Consider the following 23,416-nt stretch of genomic DNA (forward strand, 5'->3'; position numbering starts at 1 on the left):
GCTATCGAGACCGAGCAGCGGAACCTACTCGAGGAGCGGCTTGGCAAGATGGAGTCGGTAGCACTGGCGTTGCAGGCAGCAGTGAGAGTACTCGAGACGGGCAAGAGACACATGGAGGCAGACCTTCACAGGCTGAATGAAGAGCAGCTGGTTCTGACGGCAAGGATGGGCGAACTTCACGAGCGCTGTGTCGGTGCTGAGGCAGCGCTTGCGAGGGCCCGGAGTCAGATTGCAAACTCAGCAGAGAGCTTGGCACCTGTACCCACGAACCAGGGTAATCACGCAAGACTTGATCGTTCCGACGAGTATGCTTTTAGCACAGCGCTCAAACGCAAATTGACTCAGCTCGCGGAAGATCGCCAGCGCTGCGCGCCTGCATTCAACGGGCATTCCACAGGAAGCTGGGACGTCGAATCAGCCGACGAAAGCACCGTCGATCCCACGAGTCCTGAAGAGGAGCGGGCGCTCGAGCCACAACAACCGCCATCAAAGAAAGCTCGTGCTTCAAGTGCCCTCGGTCAGCTGGCCGAGACTGTCAAGAAAAGCAACTCGAACGAAGATTCATCGGCAGCGCAGCTCGGAAAGACGACAGATACTCAGAGTGTACGCACTGTCGAACGTGATGCGGCGATGTCGTCATCTACGCACTCGACTGCCGAAGTAATCAAAACCCCCTCGTTGACTGCCGCGGTCCAACGTGCACAATCTGTACAGGAAATCACCGAGGAGGTGTCCGGCTCTTCAGCCCTCTCGAGTCCACCCGGAACGCCAGCGACATTGATGACTGCGGCACCCTCCTCCTTGTATGAGGCATCAGAGGCTGCGCCGAGCCCCTCAGAGCAAGCAACTTTCGTCTCTGAGCTTTCCATACCATCGGATGCCTCCACTGCCTCCTACTCTCCAAGCCAGTCCGGTGCAATGTCCGAAAGCTCGACTGTAGCGTCATCACGACCAGCTGGTCATGTCAGCGCACCGCGGCTGACTTCGTCGCGATCCCCGCGAAAATCCACAGCTCTCTCTCCACGCCGCATCGCTCTCATGTCTGAAGCTCGGGATAGGACACATAGCGGGTCAAGCACAGCGCAAGCTTCTTCTTCTGCGAGCAGAGAGTCAGCTGCAGTCTTGACTGCGCAGTCGCCTACAACCCCTTTCGAAATTATCTCGCCAGATTGGCTACAATGGCCAACACAGTGGGACAGGGGCGACTTTGCAGATCGGCCACGGAATGTCTACGGCAGCCAGAAGTACTTGCAGCTTGTCGAGTTTTTGAGACGCAAGACCTCCGAACGCTCAAAGCGGGCTAATACTCTATCAGCTGTGGAGAGCAAAGAGCTGCATAGACCTCATCGGCAAGATTTTAAAGCTTGGCTGCGTGGAGCTGTTGATTTTGTCGCGTTTCAAGTGTGGGAAGACGATGACGACGTGTTGCGCATTCAACTCCTTAATCCCAGTATGCCGTGGCGCAAATTTCGGAATCTCAACGGAAACAAGCTGTTGAAATGGATTGCAAAACGTGAAGCCGAGGCTCGACAAGCCGAGGCCACCGAAACAGACGGGTCAACGGGTCGTGGCGGAGGCATTGACACCCCAAGCCCATCGGAAGCCTCCATCGCGCAACTTCCAGCCGCGGAGGGCGAAGACGGCACTGAGGTAATTTCTGGGGACAAGCCCCCTTTGGGGCGAATCATGATCAAGTTACGGTTGTCACGAAAAACCTCGTCAGCCTCACAATCCCAGGCAAATTCTAGCGCCCCTAATAATGGCGACAGCATCACGCCTACCGCAGTGCCTGCTATATCAGCCAACGAGAGCATTGCGAGGGTTCCATCCGAGCCTCTCCACAACGCGACGACACAGCCAGTCATCACACCTGAGCCCGTTGAAGGTCGCACGGTAGCATCGCCAGCCGAGCAATCTATCCCAGGATCGCAAATTCAGGCCGATTCTCAGCACACATCGGATATGGACATCGATGTCGAAGAGCGTCTAGAAAACGACAACCGATCCTCGCCAATGCCAGAAGCCGTGGCTGTGCGCACTGCGGCTGCTGAGCATCCAGTAGAGCAAGGCGAACCGGCCCAAGTGGCGCAAACGGAGTCCAGACCGTTAAGCTTCGGTGATCTGACGGCTGATGTCGATCCTCATTCCATCAGAGCTCTGTATCCTCTCGCAGACATCGTGAGAGAAGCACAGTATGCTCACGAAGGACCAGCCCTTTTCCCTGGCGTTGGCATCGACGGTCTTCGCAAGGAGCTGCAACAAAGAATGGGCCCCATCTTTTCGGTGTGTGGTTTGCAGGTGCAGGACTTTCAGAGATGGTTTCAGCGGGTGGCATCCCAGCATTTGCTCTTGGAATGGTTGGATCCTGTCCCAAACTCTGACAATGAAGCCTCTGTGAGATTGACAGACAAGGAAGAGCCCTTTCGCATCGAAGCCGAGAATGATGCGTACTTCGAATACATACATGCCTGGCATGATGCTGAAGGTGAACCTGGCACAGCTTCCGCCTCTAACACCTGAAACATCCGCGTGTCGCCTCTGCTACGACCAAGAAGCCCTCGTCTCATCGGCCTCAGTTTCGGTCAAGTGTCTTGTTGCGCCGCCAGATCTTCAAACAGCCCCCCGCAGAGGCTGGCTATTCCCTTCACCTGCCTCGGCCCGTGTTGCATACTCACATAGTCCTCGTCTGTTGGCGTCACGCGCTAATCTCCTTCCCCACTCACTGTACGACCATCGCGCAACATGTCATAACGCTCTCCTTGCATCTCGATTAATGTCAATACGCCGAGGCACTCGTCTGCGTCGTCCGAGCGACTTGCATTCACTCAATCTTGAATCAGTTTGACTGATTCAAGATTGACTGAGTAAGGTGTGGTCACGGTAGCGAAGAAGGGGTAAGTGTCACGTGCATGCGTCGAGACGGGCCTCGAAACGGCAAAAGCCGGGAGCGCCGCGAACGTAGGGAGCTCGGATGCTTTTGAAGGATGTGCATGGCGAAGAAGAAGGTTTGCTCGCGGAGCGTAAGACCGGAACACGGGTCGCTCTCGCCAGCAGCATCGGATTGGGCCTCCGAGGCGTCTTCATGGCCTCTGTGGCCAACACACCGCAGATGGAAGCGGGGTGGGATCGACGCCTCCGTGAAGGAGCACACCTCCATTACGTTTCCGGCGTGCGTGAAAGCATTCAGGATCGACGATCTGCTCGTCCTTCGCCTTGATCATCCGCGCCATCAGCCTGCTCATAGCAAATCCCCAAAGCTGCTCGACAACTCTTCTGCAAATGCTTGGCACCGCCGAGAAGCTCGATGACCTTCAAGCTTCTGCTGTAGAAAGCCGTCGCAGGCGGAGCAGTACCGACCGCAAGGGCAGATTCCTCTTTCAGCACGTCGCTTGCGCAGCCTGACCTGTGGTTCCGCCAAGAACGGGCAGATTTGATTCAACGTCTTTCGACGTAGCTGACACTTGGCATCGGTACGCTGGATGGGAGCTTCACAACCCTGAATCGCAAGCCCAGGCATGCTAATTCCGGTTCAAATAAGACGTTCTCACGGGCATCGATCAGCGCCATCCTCCGTGTAGAGAGTTGATGCACAGTCTCTGGGTAAGTTTGATTTTGATTTTGATTTTTGTTTTCTTGTATGCGAAGGCGGCTGGCTTGCCCGACTCGTCCTGCAATTAATGGATGTAAGCACCAGCTGCGCTGCCTGCTCGGAGAAGCAAATCTCGGTTGCGGGGAAACTGCAACTGCAGAAAGTAAAACCGCGCTAGCGCGAGCAGGCCGTTGGCCTCATTCGCTCTGAAGCCACCTGTATGGCGGGCCGAAGCTGTCAGTCTGTGATCCAGGTCGGACTCCCATCAGGATGATCTGCCGTCAGTCGACTGAGGAGTTCTCTTGAATCCAGGCAACATCCACGGATTCCGTGGAGCTCTGCAGTAATTCGACCCATCCAGGTTTGAGGTGGGTCAGCAGTGCAGCGGAATTCGTGATTCTTAAGAGAGAGGCGCGGCGATCTTCTCATCCACCTGCTGCAGGTGGCCGCTTAGCGCTGGTCAAGCAATTTGAAAGCGCTTGAGGGGGCCGCAAGCTTGGGCGTATTTCGGTCTTGTGTCAGGCAGAGACGGAGCTGGCCGATGCTCGTCCAAACGCAAACGACGGCTTGGCAGCAAGAGCAAGGCCAAGAGAGTCTTGCCTGCTTAGCATGCAGTATGCCAGTATATGCACCATTGCAGCTGGACCTGCTTGCTGAGCCATGCGCATATCACCCGCCATCTTTTTCTTTTGGGTCTTCTGATGCCTGCCCTGATCGCCATGCAGCCCCCGCTCTTGCATTTCCACTCATCATCAGACTATGCATGGCTTTCGTGAAAGCCTGCGGGGCTGCAGGCTACCCCGCTGGTCAGACGGCAGCTGGAGCCCAGTCTCTGCATCCCCCCACAGCGAGCCCATGACGCAACGGCGGCAACTGAGCCAAGGAGGCGCTTTTCTCAAGTGATGCATGAAGGAGTATTTAGCGCGCAGTCGTGCTTTGTGTCCGACATGCATATCGCCGGCAATTTGGCACTGTGACTCACACCGGGACTCACGTTGTCTTGCCACTCACGGTTGCGCCGAATCGTTAAGGGACTCTTCCGCTCGACGAGAGGCAAGCCTTGCAAAGAAGTGACTGGAGCGCAGAAGGATGTAGCATGCAGTCACAAGAGTAGAGGAGTAGTCACGAGTAGTAGGAGTAGAAGTGGTAAATACGTGAGTTTGGGTCTGAGGGGCCAAAAGTGAGCGCTCGCCTTCTTTTTGCGGAGATCAAGGGCTTGAGACCGGGATGCATGCTTGATGTCCAGTCTGCAGCATGCATCCATCAGCAAGAAGACGGACAAGCAATCCTCTGCCTGTCTCACTTGTGGCTTAGAAGCCGAGCTGACATTCACAACTGAGGATTGCGGGACGCAGCGTCGTTGGTCCGTCACACTCGACGAACATTCCCCAACTGCGTGTCTTTGGTCCCATCTCTTCGTCAGTCTTCTGTGCTCTCGACACATCTTGTCTTTGACGGTGACCACCATCATTGGGAGTCTCGCTTACATTCTTTTCATACCCTGTTGATTACATCCTTCGATCAATTCCTTCGCATTCGCAACGATCTTGCACACCCTCCAGTCTGGACGTTATCGACAATTTCCTAAATCTCGTTCGCGCGTCTCTCTGAGATGCGCTGAGCGCAGAACTTCGACCCATACTCTCCTTTGATATCCATCCGACCGCGCGCAAGGTGAGTCGTAATTCTCTGCATTGTCACGAGAAGGTCTGCTATCAAAATTGGCGTGATCCACAAGGTTTCCCAAGAGCGAAGAGGTGGATCTGCGGGCATCGGGTAAGCTCCTTGGTGCGCGCCGAGCACGAAATGGATGCGCGCGTCTCTTCAGGGTCGGCTTTGCTACCCTCTGCTTGGGGCGCTCTCCACAGCCGCACGCATGGGCCTGCCAGAGTCTTTGCCAAGCGCCATGATCGCGGGCTATGATCGAGACAGACAGTCAAGGGTGCAGCCGTTCGTGACACTTTGCACCCTCTCGATACTCTTGATCTCCGTGCGACCATCGAGGGCCCACGCGTGCGCGCTTGAGCTGCTTCAAAATTTACGGGGGGCTGCTGCCTCTCCCCGTGGGGCCGTATGCACGTCAGCATCAAAGTGGTTCTCGCTATCGGTGCCACGAACGGACGAGCAGGGCCGGGAGAAGAGCCATATGTCCAAGAAAGGATTAGCTGTGCCTGGCTTATCATCACCGTGTCACCGTGCGGAGGGCCGCCTTGATTTTCGAACTCACGACCGGTTCGGATATCGCAGAGCGGGTGTAGACCACGTCATACCGAGGCCTTCGTGTCGTCGCATCGAGGGCAGACGTTCCAGACAGGCAGACGCAAGACGGAACGGCACGGCACGATTGGGCCCTGCGCATATTCGCAGTCAAAGTCAAAAGTCAAAAGGCTCTCCAGATGAGCTGCAGAGCCATTGCGCATTTTCGCGCTAGGAGAGAGCCTGACACCTGCGTTTGAAAACCGCATCAGCAAGGACATGCATATACTGCACGCGGGGGGCGGCGGGGTGCACATGCGCGGTCGACAAGCCTCGCGACGGCTTGCACACTCACGACTCTTGGTTGTGAATTTGACTGCTCCGAAGCTCGAGACTCGAAGTTTCGTACTCACGACCCGACTCGCAGACCCGAAATCGAAGCAGCTGCGAGTGATGCTGACACTCACATTCCCACACGCATCCTTTCATCCTCCTTCACTCGATTGCTCCTCCGCCCCGAAACGTGCCGTCTGTTTACCGCGCATCTTGCCTATGCGGTAACCATCACCCCTGGTCGCCACTATGGCAGTCTCTACGCGCTACGGCAACGAGCGGTGGAGTCGTTCGCGTTCCTTGATCTCGCCCGAGGGCGCCAACGACACCCAAGACCCATCATCAGTCAGCGCAGGCTACAACTTCCCTCAGTCCCGCATCAGACCTCCCGTTCCGCTCGACGTCACCAACGGCGACCCACCATCGGCAACGCCTCCTGACATGCCTTCAGTCGTATCAAACGTCCTGGCTCGGCGGTCCAGCGGTAGCAGTAGCAGTGGCGGCATTGGCACATTCAAGAACAGTTCTGGCCTCGGGAGCGGAAGCACAAATGCACACCACAATGGGGAAGAGACGAGCTATGAGAGACGCATGCGTCTGAATCAACTTGCGTACTCCCGCCCACCAGACAGCAACGGTGGCACCGTTCGTCGCATCAAACCTCCCTCAGCCTCAGCTTACGACACGTCCAAATCCGCGCCGTCCAATCAGAAGGGTGAGCGATCACGTGAGCCTGTTGCAGGTCGTGAACACTCCAGCAATGGTCACTGGTCACACAGCAATGGCCACTCCGAGGGGGACGGAGACCTCGACATGTTCGGCGGCCGCATATCTTCCAACGGCTACAGGCATGAGGAGGATGATCACCTCGGCCATGAAGCGCAAGATTACGGAACGGACGAGGAGGTTGCTGAGGTTCAGGAATACGACGACGCAGATGAAGACGAGCGTTGGGAACATCACGAAGAGCCCAACGATGACCTCGATTTCGAACGCGACGGCAGCGCAGGTGGCCATACGGGCGGCAGCAGCAGTCAGCACGCAAAGACGCTCGCCGACATTGAAGAAGAGCCAGAAACACCATCTTCTTTACGTGGTCGCGACAGCATCGCCCAAAGAAGAAGCAGCACTCAAATGTCGGGTGCCGCATCGTCGGTCGATGAAACCGATATCTACGGTGGAATCGACGACCACCAGGTGGATCGACCTGAGCCAATCCCGGAGCATCCGCTTGATCGCGAGGCCGATGAAGACGTTCAAAGTGAATCTGGCTGGGAGACTTGGGACGGCAATTCTTCTTCAGCACACGGCGCTTTCGAAGACGACGCCACCGCCGCTGCAGCTCCAGCCAGCGTGAACGCTACGGTGGCGGGCGATCAGACAGATGAAGAAGGGTGGGAGACTGACGAACACGACGGCGAGCGGTCCCAAGCAGCTGTAGCGAAAGCTGTCAAGGATGGCGCCACACTGGCCGCTGCTCGTCGCGTAGCGGCAGCTCGAGCCTTGCATGAGGCTCAGAAGCGTGATCGAGAGGAGAAATCTAAACGCGCACGCCCCGCGCCGCAAAATAACCAAGAGCCTCAGAGAGGTGCTCCAAAAGCCGGCAAGCTGGCGAGTGCTCTCTCTTCCGCCAAAAATGCAGCTGTGAAGGCAGTGCCCGCTCCAATAGCTGCGAAGTTCAACTCAGATGGCGACGTCGCAGCCCTTGCACCACCACCGGCACCTTCTGACGGTGGGTCGTCTTCTCCCGAACTAGGTCTTCCTGGCGCTTTTCACAAGCCGTCCAAGCGACCACCTCCCAATGTTACGGTCGTCTCGCGCCCCTCTGGCATGACCCGTGTTGCCTCGACAGACACGCAAACAACCGTGACCAAGAAAGCAGGTCAACAGTCTCCAAAACCGATCCAGTCTCAGCCAGTGCGCAATGAGGTCCAGCAAGCAGCGCCAACAGGGATCGCGGACCAAGCTGGCCCGGAAGCCGATGGCTACATCGATTTCAGAAGCTATCGAAACAACCAGCGCTTCGCTAATCATGCCGACGTTGCACCTCCCCGAGCAGTCATGATGGCTGGGCCCACCAATGTCGGAGCACAAAGTCTGACAAGCCCCGTAACCCCAGTCTCGCCCACCAGCGCTCAAGAGCCCACATCTAGTCAGAGACCTCAAGCAGCTCATGTGGAGCATGCGAAGCCAATTACCGCCATGACACCTTCAGCAGCCCTCAAAGCGGCCGCAATGGCCGGATGGACGGCTGTCAAGTCCAAGAGCTCAAGCGATGAAGTTGACGGGATCGATGATGTTCAAGAAACGCAAGAAAGCAGTTTGCCGTACACTTCTGAAAGCGAGCGAGCATCAGTCTCGGCTTCTCAGCAGCGAGCTCGGGACCTTGTCCGTAATGCCGCAGCCGCCTCTGCCAAGCGCAGCAGCGTTTCGCTTAAGGACGACGCCAGCGACTCGCACAGCCAAGCCCGGTCTCAGTCAAAGGATAGAGCACGTCGCTCCGGCGACTCTGACTCGCGCAGCCGCCCAGGTCTGCCTCGCCAAGGCTCCAACGGAAGCTCGCAGTCCAAGCTCTCCAACGCTCGCTCCGTCGATGATTTCAAAGGGGCGCGCTCTCGTCAAACCTCTGCTGAAGGCGCCCTTTCCCCTTCGGCTGGCCTTCGCCATGCATTGCGCTCGCCCGAAATTCAGTCGCCGAACAGCGTCGAGCGTCAAGTCCGGGCTCATCCACCTTCTTCATACTTCCCAGCGCCGCAGCGTAAGCAGGCAGCGGAAGCTGCGTCTGACTATGGATCTAGCAAAGATGCTCGCAATAGCAATCGGCTCTCTGTCACAAGTAGCGTACCGCCCCCCGGTCGGCCTCCGCGCAGTCCCTCCCGCGACGCACTGGGCCCTCAGAACCCGGCGTCACCACCACCTCTTCCCAGTTCACCCGTGGCGAGTCCCCATCAGCAGGACCAAGTGGAGAGTCCAGAGTCTCAGTCAGCGGACATACTTGCGCTCTCGCCTAGGGAGCGTCTACGCCGTCTGAATTTGCCAAACGATCTGGACTCTGTGGCGACTCATATCGTGAATGGGCGCACTCGCGGTCCCAGCGAGCCTGGTGTCTCCAGCAGGAGCCTGCACGCGGCAGAGAGCCCTCAGGTCATCGCAGAACGAGAAGCGTCTGGCCAGAGCCCAGCCACGCATGGTATGGCGGGAATGCTGCAATCACCTGAAACTAGCTTGGACCACGGCTCTGGACGCGACAGCGGTGTCTGGCCAAAGGACGACAAGTCGCGTCGACACACATCTGAAGACAGCACTGCACTGGCAAGTAACGTGCGCGTGATTAGGACCGGCCAGAAGCCCTACGAGGAAGATCAAGAAGTCTTGGATGCCGACGCCAGAGAGGAGAGCACCCGCGCGCGTTCTGGCTCGCTGCTCAGCTTCAAGAAGGGCAAATTGTTTGGCGATGGTTTTACGATGTCACTCGGGCGCAAGGCGCACAAAGATCGCGCTAAAGAGCTCGAAAAGGCAGAGCGGAGCGGGCGCGCGAGCGCGAGCGCGAGCCAAGCACCTTCCATCGCCGAGCTTGCTGCTGACCGCCAAAGCATTCGCTCATTCGCGCGTGGCAGCACTTCCAATGACACTCGGTCGCGCACTTCAGCCTTTAGCCCTCCACAACACCCCGCTGGCGTTGACTCCGAGCGCAACAGCCTGCGAAGTACCCGCAAACGCAACAGCCATCGTCGCTATGAGAGCTCTACCTCAGCCATCATGGCATCTGCAGCGTCAGCTCAGGCCAGCTATGTCACGATCACCTCCCCAACGCCACCTCCTGGCGCCTCCCAGCAGCGACGCAAAGCGGGTGGTCGCCATTCGCGTACGAGCTCCACCGCCACCGGTGCTTCTCGCGCTGGTGTGTCAGCAATTGCAGACTCCGTCACAGCGCCAGCGACCCCAGAGCAGACAAGAGAGCCGCGCATGCGTTCCAGCAAATCTGCGCCAAGCATCAATGCTTCGAACGCGGGGCATCAAGCAGAGGGTGACGCCGCCGAGAAAGGATCGCGAAGCAGCTCCAATAGCATCAGCCTTCCATCGCCGACCAGCAAGGTTCTGTCAAGGCTCCCACCCGTCAGCACCGACGAGAACGACTTTGACACATTGCCTCCGGTTGAGAAGTACGTGGCGCTGGCCGGCGTGCTCGCTGAAATGCTCTACCCAGGAGGCAAAGCTCGCGTACAGAAGCTTGCAAATGAGGGCGTTCGTCTACAGCGGGAGCAACGGGCAAGAGAGCTCGAAGTGGAGCGTCTCGAGGAGAAGATTGCATCGACTTTGCCCAGTGGCCTTGAGCGAGACACTGTCCGTGAGCTGCACGTCGCTTTCGCCACACGTACGCCGGCCAAGTTCTCGAAGAAGGACGCCAAAAATAATTCCTTGGACAAAGAGCAGATCGCCGAGCTCGAGGAGAAGCTTTCCCGCCTCGAGATCGACATTTCGCGTCAGCGATCGCGCTTGCGCGATCTTGCCAAGCAGCGACCTCGACTGGCCACGAGACTTGAGGAAGAGCGCAAACGCTTCGAGAAGATGCGACGAGTCGAGAACACACTCCGTCGCTTGAGACCAGAGGTGTTTCTCACGTTAGGCGCGGAAGCCAAGAGCGAGTTCTACCGCAGCGAAGACGGCTTGCAGCTTCATATCGCGGGTGGCGCAGAAGGAGTCACTACCCAGTCCGAGTATCACGGCCAAGGCGGCGATATTTCAGACAGTGGCCATCGCACACCCATGACCACGGGCCCTTCGCCTTTGGAGGTGTATGGCGACGAAGGCGACTACGCTGTTGGTCTGCGAACCTCAGTCAGCTTGCAGCGTGAAGCGATGAGCGTGTTACGCTCCCACGAAAAGCTCTGCTACAGTCAGCTTCTTCTCGCAGAAGCAGCTCTGCGCAATTGCATTGCCGACATCCTCGACTTGGCACTCATCTTGGAGAGCCCGCGCAGCGAGCAGGAAGCTCAAGACGACCGCAGTGTTTCACGACGACTCAGCTTCTCGAGCTCGCGAGCAGAACAACAACGCCGAGCTCTGACGGATGCACAGTCTTCCATGTCGACTGGCGAAGACATCGAGGATGACTTTGAGCGCGTTTGCTTCTTGCGTCAAAAGGTAGAGAGTCGAGCGGCGGAAATAGAACAGCTTGTTCGCGCCGTCTCGAGCTACTACTCCAACGCTGCTAGCGCCAGTGGCCGAGACGACCTGGACGTTGCTCCTCCTCGCGTCCGTGCACCACCGTCGGCTTGGCGAGGCGGCGATGGCGATGCGTCGCCACATGCCAAATCTCGATCGAGAAAGACAAGCAACGACTCAATGTCTCGTAACTTCCTCGATCCCAGCGACGCCGAGAGCGATGCGGAGCGCAAAGGCCGAAGCCGCTCGAACAGCAAGACTCAGAAGGACTCTGGCGATGACACCAAGTCCATCAGCGGCAAGTCAACTGCAAGTCAACGTCGTGTCGCGTTTCAAGCCGGCAAGAAGAACGGCAAGGAGACCGATGCGAATCAGGAAGCCAATGGCAGTGGCTCTGACTCTCGCTTCTCGACTGCGCCCAACTCTCCGTCCGCTGGTGCCGCATCCCTCGCTCCTGGTGGCGGTGGAGACGTACACTTGATGTTCTTGCCGACAGAAACGGTCTTGAGCGCTCTGGCCCTTATTCTTCGGATCATTCCTGCCCTCAGGCTGCTGTCCGTACCTCCAACCACGCCCGAGCAGCTTCGTCGCTCTGCTTTCCGCTGCGGCCAATGGTTGCAGCGCGCCCAGAGCACCCTTCCGCAGCTCGAAGACGCTCGCGAAGCCCTCGATGAGGTCATCGTGCACGCTGAAGAAGCGAGCGAAAAGCTTGCCGAGAACTGCGTCAAGAGAATGCAGGATACGGACGAGCGCAGACGAAGCTTCTGGACAGCGAGCGCGCAAGCTGCTGTTGCTCTCATCATCAATATGCCAGCATCCGATAGTGACTGAACAATATCTACACCACCGCACGGTTTGTCACTTCGCATTCCCTCATCGCGCTCCTTACCTGGGTGAGTACATCCATGAAGCTGTACGCCATGTCCATGCTTCTGACCTATCCGCAAAACGCAATTGCTCTTTCCCTGCTTTGCGCAGCCGTGAAGAGGCTCTTTTGCCTTACCTACGCTCTTTTTCCCCCTCTCTGCACTTACATACCCCCCTTCGTGCGTCATGTTCCCTTCGTCTTCGCTGCTTATACACTTTGAATCGACCTATTGTGCACCCAAAGACACTCGTCGCGTAGAATTTGTCGTAATCAAGGATCAGGGCAAAGCTGCTCGACAAGTCCGTGCCTAGCGACGTTCCAGGCAAATCAACGTGTCCCTAATGACGCGGTTCCTCGTCCGGCGCGCTCCTCATCGCCAAAGGTGAAATGGTCATGGGCATGCCGCACCGGCTCAACTAGAGCAATTCAAGGTGACGCTTTGTTGAAGGTGTCACTGATACGTCCGCAGCTCGCTCGGCGTCCAGGGTTGCGCGCTACCTCGCGGCAGGCGGATGTTGACAATTTTGCAATTCAGCTTGAGCGCATCAGCAGACGCCCTCTGCATTACAATGAGGCGTATAACCCATTTCGAGACTCTTTCCGCAATCACTGGAGCCGCAATGATCATTGCTAGTGATCATTGCTAGATGTGCTCAAGACTTTTGCGTCCTGGACCGCTAATGAGAGGTGTGAAATCGCTATGTTGCTGCGTACGGCCAGACCACCGGCTAGGCATCAAGATGGATCCGCAATGGGATAAGGCATCCCCTTGTGAATCCCAGATGCGGTACGTTTGGGTCGTCGTCAGATGTTGCCGCTGCCTCTCGCCACGCGCGAGTTGGTCCACAAGTATGCTCGCTTCAACTTACAGCCGGATGGGCTATATTGTCGATCGGTCTTGGGATACTAGATTGCCAGTCGACTGTGGCTAGATTTGAATGAGGACGAAAGCTGATCGTTCGCAAAGCCTAATACGGCAAATGCTGGAGCAACAAGTCCAGCGTCCTTCAGCAAGAAGGTTTGCACGTCCCCGAAGTGCGAGTTGGGATTGGGCGACGTGGCGGGTATCGACAGAGAGTTCTCAGCCGTGCCGTCGTTCGCCGAGGCTTCCTCGACTGATCACCCTGCTGCTGCTGGCTTATAGAGCCTCCATCCGTGTACGGTACCTCGAACGGCTTCGTCGCCTGGGTCATCTTTGAACATGGGCTGTGTGAAGTGCTCAAATGGTCAGCACTGGAGGGCAATCCAGTGCTTCAGTCGAATGATGCTGGTGCCGACTCACAGGCATCCTCCACTTTCCCACCTCCTCAGTAGCCCAACCTTGTTCTCTCGCGCTTTCGAAGAATTGCATGTCTTTGAGCGCAAATTGTGGCCTGTGATGGCTGAAGAAGACGAGCGCGCAGGGCAGTCGCGGGCATGTCGAGTATCCAGCGTCTGATAATTCATCCAAGGAAGGTTGCGCGGATGTGCTCCTGTCTTGAGCGTGGCCAGAGTCGGCGGTACCTACGCTTGGGGCAGACGACTCCTCGTCAAGCGTCTCGCTGATCGTCTTGAGAAGCGCGGGATGTGCTTGGTGATTGAACACGAGATCTGACAGCAATAGCAAAGAGAAGCGCTTCGTTCTAGCGCGGGTTTCCGAATCCAGGTGTTGTGTGACGATTGAGGGGTCTGTGCCCCAGACGAAGCCCTGCATGTTGCCGATCGACAAGCGAAAAGAGCACACGATGAGCAGGGGAGCAAACTTCTCAAGCGTCTCGAATCTTGAAAGCATCTCTGATGCGAGCGTCTCCTCACCTGACTAATGCAACCGTGGGGTTTGCAATTATCCTCGAGATTCGCCATCAATTCGTTGTCAGGCCAGTCAGTTGCCACCACCGTCCTTGCACCCCGCTTCTTGCATACGATAGATGGTAGTCCGGCAGCGGCTCCAAGCTCCAGCACGTCTGCGTTCCTCACGAGCGAGTCGGCGTGCGCATTCACGTACCTGGATAGGACGGGAGCAGCGTTCCATAGGTGATGACCCCAAAGCGGATGAGACCCGACAAGATTCAGCTCAATGTCTTCTGATACGGCTGCTGGCATGTGCGGATCTGCTGGAAGTGCGAATTGCGCCGCTGTGGGTGGAGGCGTAGCTGGTCTGAAGTCGGAAGGTTCTGCGAAAAGCGAGAGATCGGTGCTGCCATGGGAAGAGCTCGAGTTTGCTCTGCTCCGAGAGCTTGTAGCAATGGTCCTATGATCCGCCATAATGCCTGCGTACAGACAGCTTGTGGGGCTGCACGTGTGTAGTGATAAGCGTCTGGTACGTATCTTTCTTTGGACTCCACGGGTAAATCTGTGGGCGAAGGAGCGAGGAAGGTGGAGAATGGCCGAGAGCCTGACGCTTGACGTCCCCTTGCTGCAATTTACGTTTGAGCACAGACTGCAAGCGTTGTATGCGAGAACGGATGGGCGATGCGCTGCTGTGATTCAAAGAGAGATAGTCTCGAGCGAGGCAGGAAGACACGGTCGTTGCGATCAAGTTGCCAATCACATGTCTTCCCAGTCGTGCGTCGGAGTATAACGTATGTGCAATTAACATGCCGTGCACTAAGGAAGAAGGAACGCGAGAAACAACGGATCACGTGCTACCGTTCTTCTCGGCCAATTATGTTGAGCAAGATCACGCCAAGTCGAGACGTGATCGAGTGGTGAGTCACGAGTGTCAATTTGAATGTCAGTGACCGCGGCCGAACACACCTTTGAAGTCAGTGCACAGTGGCTTCCTGCGTGATCACCACACGTTTTGCACTCAACGCCCATCGAGAACTGCAACATATCTTCCGAGCGAGTCAAAAGGCTCTACGCGTGTTCAGAAGCAACCCAACATCCGAATACAGGTCACGACCATGAGCGAGGAACGAGCTGCGGTGCTGGCAGAGGAGCGGGAAGTGCTGCAAAGCATATACGTAGACGAACTTGAAGGTCAGCTTGGCATCGAAGTAGCTGATCAAATGGTACCCAGATTTTTTTGACACAGTGCATCGCTGCTTGCATCTGCCTTCTTAGAGATCGACGAGGAGAACCTGAGAATACGAGTGGATCCTGAGGAAGGATTGTCGGGACCAGCAGGTCAGGAAGGCGATGCATTGGAGCGTGAGTCAGCTCAAAGTCAAGGCCGATGCATGCTCATAAGCTGAGTATGAATCTCATCTACTCAGCGCCCACATTGGCTTTGAACATCAAATACACCCAAAAATATCCTGAGGAAGCTCCGGAGATGAGCATCGAATGTATAGGCGGGAGTGTGCCCGAGCAGGGCATTCAAGAGATGCAAGCCGAATTGCACACCACTGTACGTCCTCCTATGGCTTCGCCGGCTTCACACATTAGATTGCGCTGATCAAGGGTACTCGAGTCCCCGTCCATATAGGCCGAAGAATCTCTTGGCATGGCTATGGTCTTTGCCCTTGCTTCACAGCTCAAAGAATCCTTGACAGCATACATTGCTCGAACGAAACAAATTGCAGAGGCACAGGAACAGGACAGGAGGAATGCGGAGATAGAGGTGAGATACATCGGCATCGCGGCATGTCATGTCCGCGCTGCGTAGCGTTGGAAGGTAGAGTACGTCGTTGATGACAAATCCGCTCGCTGCCAGGCCGAGGCGGAAAAATTCAGAGGTACTGCAGTCACCGCGGAGCGCTTTGAGGCTTGGAGGGTAACGTTCGAGAAGGAGCAAAAAGAACTAAAGCAGAAAGCCGATGAAGAGTACGTCAGATCAACACTCAAGACCGCTAAAGTGCGTTTGGTATGCCGTAATGCGAGGCGCGATGTCCGAGCTGATGGCTTGTCCAATGCCGGTGCAGGAACGCGAAGAATACCGCAAGCTGGCAGCGAGGCCAACTGGCAAAGAGCTCTTCGCGAAAGGCGGTCAGATGCACGATGATAAGGCTGAGGCTGAAGCTGAGGATGTGGAGGGCAATGAGGTCGATTATTCCTTGTACTCTCGGGAAGAGCGAGAGCGGCAGAGGCGCGAAGAGGAAGAACGAGCAGAGCGAGAAGCGCGGGAGAGACTTCATGATAGCGACGACGAATAATCTGATGAATTCGCAAGTGTCGCATCGATTGCACGTGGTAGTGCGAGAGGCACGTCGCCATCACCAAGGGCCTTAATAATAGGCAGGACCGCGCCCTAGAAGACAGCTGGGCCCGCCAACGTGAGGCTGGAGACGAGGCCGCTTCGATCCACCTCGACGATCAGGCCTTCGCATTCTCGCTTGTCGTTCTCGCCGGATCCAAACGTGAAGCCGACAAGGGTGCTACGCACGTCGAGTCGTAAGCCCTCAAGCTCTGGATTCGCACCCCGATCTAGCTCCATGGTCTCATCTGGCTGGGTCTTGACGTTGACTACATCGCTCGGATCGGGGCGCAAGCCTTTCGCGCTGGATTCGTGTGCATTGCCACTCAAGATCGCATGAAGCCTTGCAAACTTCGGAGCGACATAAAGGTCGCTGGTTAGTGGGTCACCTTGCTTGCCGCAACGTCCGGCCCTTTGGCTGGCAGCCGACTTACCGGCTCAGTGACGGTGCTATCGCCTCTCGCGGTGCGCACCACCCATGGACATCTTTCGTATCTGCCAAAGGCTGCGGTGCCTGGATTATTGGAGTGGAAGATGATCTTGGTGAGAACTCCTGAGCTTGTGCTCGTCGCCGCAGACACCAGCGCGTCTATGCCGAGTGAGGTGTAGTTGTAGAACATTCCCCCTGCGAAGTGGATGATGTGAGCCCCTGTAAGGATCTGAAGCGAGTCCAGCGCCTCCCCACCCACGATTGGCGTGAGAGCTTTGTATCCCCAGACGCTCGTCTTGTGCCAGAGATCGCGCATTTGGCGTTCCCAGATCGCATAGCAGGTCTTGCTCGGTAGTCTCGTTCAGAATCAGCTCCACTGAAGCACCTGTGCTCAGGGTGATCTTTACAGGCTGGTCACTCTGCGAAAAAGTTTGCGAGTCAGGCGTTTACCGGGACCGCACTGTGGTTGTCGACGAGCTCACTTACCTGAACACTTGCTCTCAGCATTGTGACTGAGTCCCGACTGGCTGCATCCTGATCGGAGGGAGTCTTATCTTGATGGCTGAGTACCCCACTGCCCGTTCTAGGCCGTGCTGGTATCGGCGCGTCAATGGCGTCAGGATCGTGCGGATCCAAACCTTGATACACGTACAACCTCGACGCAGATGCTTGTGCAGGCGGCTCTGAAGGCAAGCGGAGGGTCAGTCAGTCTCACCGAGCAATTCACCTGCCGGCAATGTATCCTCAGACCGCCGTGCTTTCGCCGATACACACGCACCTGGATGACCAAGCGATGCATCGACATCCCACCCAAAAGCCAGGCCTGGATACCGCACCGTGACCTCCTGCGCCTTCGTTGCAGCACCCTTGCCCACCCGTGACTGCACTCGATTCGTGAGTCCGTCGGTCGGTGTGCGTAGCTTGGCGGGCCAGGTCGGCCCAAACATGCGGTGCACATTTGCGCGAGTGAGAGATGGCAGAGTACGACCATCGCACGTCAGAGGTAGGGCCACTAGGCTGAAGGACTCCACGTGTTGTGCAGAGGAGCCCGTCTGCCGATCATCCGCCTCAACAGTAGCAGGCATGCGGAGTACAACAAGCTGCAGTCGCTGAGCTGAGGCCGAGAAGCTGAGATGGATGGTCGCGCCTGATGAGCCCGCCGGGACGCTTACAAGCACAGGCAGCGAAGCTAAGGCGGATGTAGCAGAGGGAGGGTTCGGAATCTGGGCTTGCGCTCCTGGTTCGGACACGCACTTTTCAGTAGCACCATGTGTGATCTCAAAGACTGGATGCTGTCGCGGCCGAGAACGCAGATACTCGAGCGTTGAATGCAGAGTGCGCCCTAGCACGAATGGGCCCAAGGAATACGAGGGGATGATGTCGAGCTGATATGTCATAGTGATAGAATGGTCCCTAATTCATTGCACAGCGATGTTCGAGTGTCTGCACTCATACGCTATGCGAATGAATAAGTTGGCAATGCTGGGTTAAAGGTGGTGGTTGTCACGCCAAGCATGAGGCTGACGCCTCGTATTGACAGCATCCTGCTGCTATATAGTGTCAAGAGTCACGAGTGCAATGCGCGGACGCGTGAAGCCGCGCCGGCGCGAAATCGCGATTCCGCTCGGACGCGGAGCAGGTGGAGGCAAGCGGGGTGCACGGCAGATGTGAGCGACCAACAAGATGCGATCAGGCGCGTTGCTACGAATACCGGTGCCCAACGAAAGTGAGCCGGGGTCAGGAGAAAGGTAGTTTGAAGAAGGAAGTGCAATTGCTGGAAAGGAGGGTTTCAGATTGCAACAGCGGTACCGGTACAGATGTGGCGGCAGACAAAGCATGCAGAGAGATGGAGGGCGCTGGTGCACTTGCGCCCCTACGTGAAGACGAGAACGAGAATCAACCACTCCAGAGATGGTTGGTAAAATGGGCATCGTGGCGAACCGATTATCTATTGCTAGTACCTAACTCCTTTTCTGAGCTGCTGCAGAGGTCGTGCTGCCCGATGAAGCTGCCGCGGCAGCCCTGGCAGCGCTGGCACTGTCGAGTTTCTGGCCGACTTCTCGAGAGAAGGCACGCAAGCTAGCTGGCAGGTCTGAAGAAAAGGTTCGCCGATGCCTGTCCTTTCGCTCGCTTGCGGACTGGCGTGACGCTCCAAACCCAGAATGGAGACTCTTCGATGGCGTGAGCAGCGCGGCCGAGAAGCTCAGAGTGCCGGGCAAGCCGATGGCGGAAGCAAGATGAGCTCCAATGGAAGCACGGGGCGATGAGTTGCTCGGCACGACCTGCACTGAACGACGACGGGGATCCACTGCCCTCGGTGTTCTAGCTCCCAGTCCGTGGACAGACTTTCGGCGGGGATCCGTGAAGTGTAGCTCGGAGATTGATGGGCTGGATGCGGAGGCCACGATGGTGTTGATCGAAGAACCTGAGCTCGATGCCGACAGTGACCCATTCGCCTGCTGGCCTTCAGGCAGTCGTTCGTCTACGTGTGCTGCCTTGTGCTCAGGCGAAGGCCGAATTGTGGTCCTCCTCACAGCTGCTCCGTCCGATTGAGATCGCAAGAGCTGAGCTTGTGCTCCAGACGGCGGGCTTGAGGCATTCTGAACGGGTGCCACAGACGGGCCCAAAGGATTATCTAGCCTCAGGGCGGAGAACTGACTAGCCGACGGAGTTACTGCCTCGTCCTCCTCCTCTTCGTGGACGGGCTCCTTCAATGCTGGCTGCAATTTAGCTCCAGACGCAAGCCCAAGAGAGGGCGCTTGAGCGTTTGTCGCTGGATCAGAGGTCGTCACAGGCGGGGCTTGGCCATTGAGCTGCAGCGGTTTAGGAGGTCCCTTGCGTGGCTTCGCCGATGGCAGGGCCGCCAGTACACCTGGCGCTGCCGTGGTCACCGCCAAGCTTGCTGCGCCTCCCAACTTGAGGCTTGGCGTCTTTTTGTTGCGGCGCGCCCCTATTCCTTCAACTGGTCGCTTCGAGTCTCCATCATCTGCAAGGTTCTCGGCAGCCAGCTTCTGGGCGGCCGCCTCTCTCGCAGCTGCCAGTCGCTCTTCGCGTCTTCTATCCTCCTCTACAGCCTCCTTTCGCTCTTCTTCTTGACGCATCCGTGTCCATTCCTCCTCATCCATGGCATCACCAGCCCAGCCACCCGTAGCAGGTCGGATCCCGGAGCGAGTGACCCCTCTTCCTTCGTCTGCGCCGTGCGAGTCGCCCTCGATGCCGAACGCCACTCTCAATCTGTTCACCTCCGCAGACAGATGCCGCTCCCATTCGACCAGCTGGTAAATCAGGGAGCAATTTGGGGATATGCTCGCTGACAAATCCTTGACTAGCGTGTAGCAGTCGTGCATTCCTGACAGTCCTTGAGCGCCTTCCAGAGGGTAGCCGAGTGCGGCTGCTTCCATGACAAAGGCGATGACCAGTGTCGCACTGCGACTTACCCCGCACTGGCAATGCACAAGGATGCGGCCGGGCGAGGGCCGTTGCTTTGGCATGGTTCTTATTTGGACGTCCGCTTGATCTCCTACACCGCCGCTGTGACCCTCGACTTTAACAGGAGTGAACGATCCTACTTGCAGACATTCCGCAATGAGTGCGCACCCCACACTGAAGCCGCCGCCAGGAGCAGCCAGCTCTGTCTCGTCGTGGGTCCAAGGAAGCTTGACATAGCGAAGAGCCTGCATCCGACCGCCCAGAGGAGAGGCAGGAATGGACAGGGCAATAGCCTCTGCCGGTAAAACGACTTCTGTTTCTGAACCTGAGCTGCTCTGCTCGTCGAACAGCTTGCTTGTAAGATCATCTCTGCGCGGCGTTAGATCATCAGCGACTGAAATAGTAGGCGCCCCCACCTCTTGGACTTCTTCGACAATTCGCATGTCATGTGCTTCAGCTGACGGTGATGAAGAAGGCGTGGTCCGGCTAGAAGTCCAGCTCGCTGATGCCTCGTCTCCACCCACACTTGAGGATGTGGACCAGCTGGTTGCAGCACTGCCAGCTTCTGATGCATCTTCTCCAGCAGTCCGATGAGCTTGCGGGCTAGCAGAGCGCTCGCCTGTCCGATCACATGATTGCGAGAGCAGCTCTAAGCCATCAGCCCCAGAAGCACGAGGCGTGCCGAGCTTCAGGGGACTTGGTTCCCGGCTGTTCGAGGATCCATCAGCATGCAGCATACCCTTGTATGACTGTTGAAGATTTGGAGTCGATAGCGTACTACGCAAGTAGTGTGGCGGAGTGACGGGCTGCGCTTCCTTTAGTTTGAGCGACGAGGCTGCGTACTGCACGCTTTTGCGATGAGCGCCCCCTGCAGTAGGCGTGGAAAAACTAGGAGGCAACGGCGTGTCGGGTGGAAAGATGGACGTGACCGGCGTGTAAAATTCTTGAGGGCTCAGCAGATCATCGCCAGATCGAGAGCCACTGCGGTAAGGTCTGACAGGAAAGGTAGCTGACTGAGGCGGTCCAGTCGGCAGACCGTTTCGGCGCGCGTTTGCAAGTGGGCTCACGTCCGCATCCTTCTGGAAAGGCAGTTCCGTCTCTTTGGCAACGTTGAGGATTGTAGTGATGCGCAGGTCGCTCAACATTTCCGCATCACATGCATTGTGTTCATCTCCCAAGAACAAGCCCGGCAGAATCTCGACTGGACCTGACGCATACACACTTCTTGCGTGTTGAAGCGTTGATCCCTTGCCTGAGAGAATGTGCTCCGATGGGTCTTGCCACACTGAAGGTGGCTTCGCCGCTGAATCTCTTCTATTTCCGACGTGCAATGGCTTCTCCGGGGGGTTTTGGCTTGACAAGGCAAGGGGTGCAGGTCTACGCCAGACAAGTCAATCGGCGAGAGTCAGCTGATACACTCGACAACTCTGACAATGCTCGACTCTACCCAAATTGTCAGACTTACCGCCTCCCAAAGGGCATGCTCGGTCGCCTTCGAGGCGTTCCTCGCAGCGTCTCCCGAAGCAGTTCTTTGGCTTCGTCTTCCCTTCGCTCGTCTTGCGTGGCCCCTCCGGAAGAACTCAACTCGCCACCTGAGTGAGCAGGCGTCAGATACATTGGGGAGCTTGGAGCGCTCCTCGCTTCTGACGAGCTGGGACCTGGAGGTGCGAGAGACAGCCGAGCAGGCCGTTTGCGTACCCTGCTGGATGGACTTGGCGTAGCTCCAGCTCTGGCACCTTGGCTTCCAGAGCCACCGGTCGCCCCGACGCCGAGCATCTTGTCGTGTGATGCAGCTTTGGGTGAGAGTAAAGCTTTGAGCTCAGGCGGTACGCCAGTCTGTGGCGGTGCATTCAAGTCATCATTCGAGGCTTTCGAGGCAGAAATTGCCAAGCTCAAGCCGCGCTTGGGGGCTCCACGAGCCAAGCCTTTGGGCAGTCCCGGCGAAGACTCGAAGCCTGAGCCGCTTCGCTCATCAGTCAAAGAGCGAGCAGCGCCAGCTAGTGTAAGTGGAAGCACAGGTGTGTCCGGAGCGCTTGGAGAAGGCGCCGAGGTAGTGAGGTGTGACGTAGAGTCCTCTGGACTTGAGTGAGCACTAACGCCATGCGTCTGTCGAGAGAAAAGCGCAGATGAACGCACGCCGCGTGCAGATGTGGACATGCTCTCCGACCTGTCCGAAAAAGGGCGGGACGACGTGGAGAGACTTGAGCCGGGAGCCGACTCGGGAGTCCCATATCCTGTGCCCGGTGATGCCATGGCGCTGCGAGGATCAGATTAAGGGGGGTTCGATCTTCAACACCTCTTCATAAGTGCCTAGCAGGCATCTGAGCACCTCTGAGTGAGCAGGATGGGTCTCTCTCGGTTGACGAGGCGATGATCTTTAGAAAGGCCGCTGTATAAGTGTCTCGAAAATTGTTGTAGGCGATGTTCCTCAGGTAGGAAGTGATCGCCGAGTCCCAGGTGACGTGCGAAGGCAGCAGCGCTGAACCCTGCGCCAATGGCTGCACTGCTGTTCTTGCGGTGAGATGAAGGAGATTACAGGTTCAGAATTGTGTAAACATTGCTCAGCGCTGCATGTTGAGCAGCGCGGGATTGTGAGAAGTGATGAAGGGAAGAAAGCTCTTGCGGGACAAGGTGTACGAAAGGGTATGGGAAGCCAAGCACCACCCGTGACTGGGGTCTCCAGACTCACTGCCCCCGCCCGCGTATATCGTCGGTCTCGCTCGCAGTTTGTGACTTCAATCTTGAATCTACTCGTGATCACAATTGTATACCGGTATATATATACGCCGCGTATAATGGATGCGCCCCCCGCGGCTGGCGAAGGCGAGGCGCGCGGCCGCGACTCGACCTTGAGTCTAGGTCGTGAGTGCATGCATGCTGCTTTTGGTGCCGCTGCTGCTGCCGCTGGTGCACGTCGAGCGATGAGCCATCTCGGCCATTCGTGATTTTAGTGAAATCACTCGATCCAAACTCCAACGGCGCAGCTAAAGGTTGTATAGACTTGCGCCGACGCATCATGCGCCCAACGCCTCCCGCATGTTGCACCCTTGCTGCCGCTGATGCCTCGAATTTGAATCAGATTCAAGACCACGTAAAGTCCGATTCAAAATTCAAATCTCATTCAAAGCGCCGCTTGTTGACTTGGGTCCTTTGCCTCTGACTCAATTTCAACAAATACTAACCAACAATCAGATCCGACTTTAGAATTGAGCATGTGAAGGATTGTATTAAGAACTAGAATCTACAATCAAGAATCAAGAATCTTGAATGTTGGATCTCGAATCGAAA

General features: G+C 56.8%; 5 protein-coding genes across 5 annotated transcripts; 2 read left to right on the top strand and 3 right to left on the bottom strand.

The window, feature by feature from the left end:
* Nucleotides 1–6,205: 6,205 nt before the first annotated feature.
* Nucleotides 6,206–12,430, top strand: IE81DRAFT_323593 (hypothetical protein). Its single transcript, XM_025513996.1, has 2 exons — nucleotides 6,206–12,177; nucleotides 12,263–12,430. The coding sequence occupies exon 1, from the start codon at nucleotides 6,368–6,370 to the stop codon at nucleotides 12,113–12,115; it is 5,748 nt and encodes a 1,915-aa protein (XP_025369432.1). The 5' UTR covers nucleotides 6,206–6,367; the 3' UTR covers nucleotides 12,116–12,177; nucleotides 12,263–12,430.
* Nucleotides 12,431–13,076: 646 nt separating this feature from the next.
* Nucleotides 13,077–14,475, bottom strand: IE81DRAFT_136636 (hypothetical protein). The gene is made up of 3 exons (XM_025510311.1): nucleotides 13,947–14,475; nucleotides 13,435–13,839; nucleotides 13,077–13,358 (listed from the first exon to the last, which is right to left on the bottom strand). Exons 1-3 carry the CDS (start codon nucleotides 14,394–14,396, stop codon nucleotides 13,272–13,274), a joined length of 942 nt encoding a protein of 313 aa, XP_025369433.1. The 5' UTR covers nucleotides 14,397–14,475; the 3' UTR covers nucleotides 13,077–13,271.
* A 562-nt stretch (nucleotides 14,476–15,037) lies between these two features.
* On the top strand, nucleotides 15,038–16,228 carry IE81DRAFT_347533 (RWD-domain-containing protein; the record flags this gene model as incomplete). The annotated part of the gene is made up of 6 exons (XM_025516162.1): nucleotides 15,038–15,113; nucleotides 15,198–15,284; nucleotides 15,350–15,483; nucleotides 15,562–15,696; nucleotides 15,790–15,930; nucleotides 15,998–16,228. 6 exons carry the CDS (start codon nucleotides 15,038–15,040, stop codon nucleotides 16,226–16,228), a joined length of 804 nt encoding a protein of 267 aa, XP_025369434.1.
* A 95-nt stretch (nucleotides 16,229–16,323) lies between these two features.
* On the bottom strand, nucleotides 16,324–18,096 carry IE81DRAFT_347534 (hypothetical protein; the record flags this gene model as incomplete). The annotated part of the gene is made up of 5 exons (XM_025516163.1): nucleotides 16,324–16,620; nucleotides 16,704–16,894; nucleotides 16,959–17,118; nucleotides 17,186–17,382; nucleotides 17,478–18,096. 5 exons carry the CDS (start codon nucleotides 18,094–18,096, stop codon nucleotides 16,324–16,326), a joined length of 1,464 nt encoding a protein of 487 aa, XP_025369435.1.
* Nucleotides 18,097–18,450: 354 nt separating this feature from the next.
* IE81DRAFT_313806 (hypothetical protein) lies at nucleotides 18,451–22,858 on the bottom strand. Its single transcript, XM_025512493.1, has 2 exons — nucleotides 21,594–22,858; nucleotides 18,451–21,505 (listed from the first exon to the last, which is right to left on the bottom strand). Exons 1-2 carry the CDS (start codon nucleotides 22,379–22,381, stop codon nucleotides 18,661–18,663), a joined length of 3,633 nt encoding a protein of 1,210 aa, XP_025369436.1. The 5' UTR covers nucleotides 22,382–22,858; the 3' UTR covers nucleotides 18,451–18,660.
* Between the last annotated feature and the right edge of the window lie 558 nt (nucleotides 22,859–23,416).

This window comes from Ceraceosorus guamensis, assembly GCF_003144195.1.
Source record: "Ceraceosorus guamensis strain MCA 4658 unplaced genomic scaffold IE81scaffold_31, whole genome shotgun sequence".
Lineage (NCBI taxonomy): Eukaryota > Fungi > Basidiomycota > Exobasidiomycetes > Ceraceosorales > Ceraceosoraceae > Ceraceosorus > Ceraceosorus guamensis.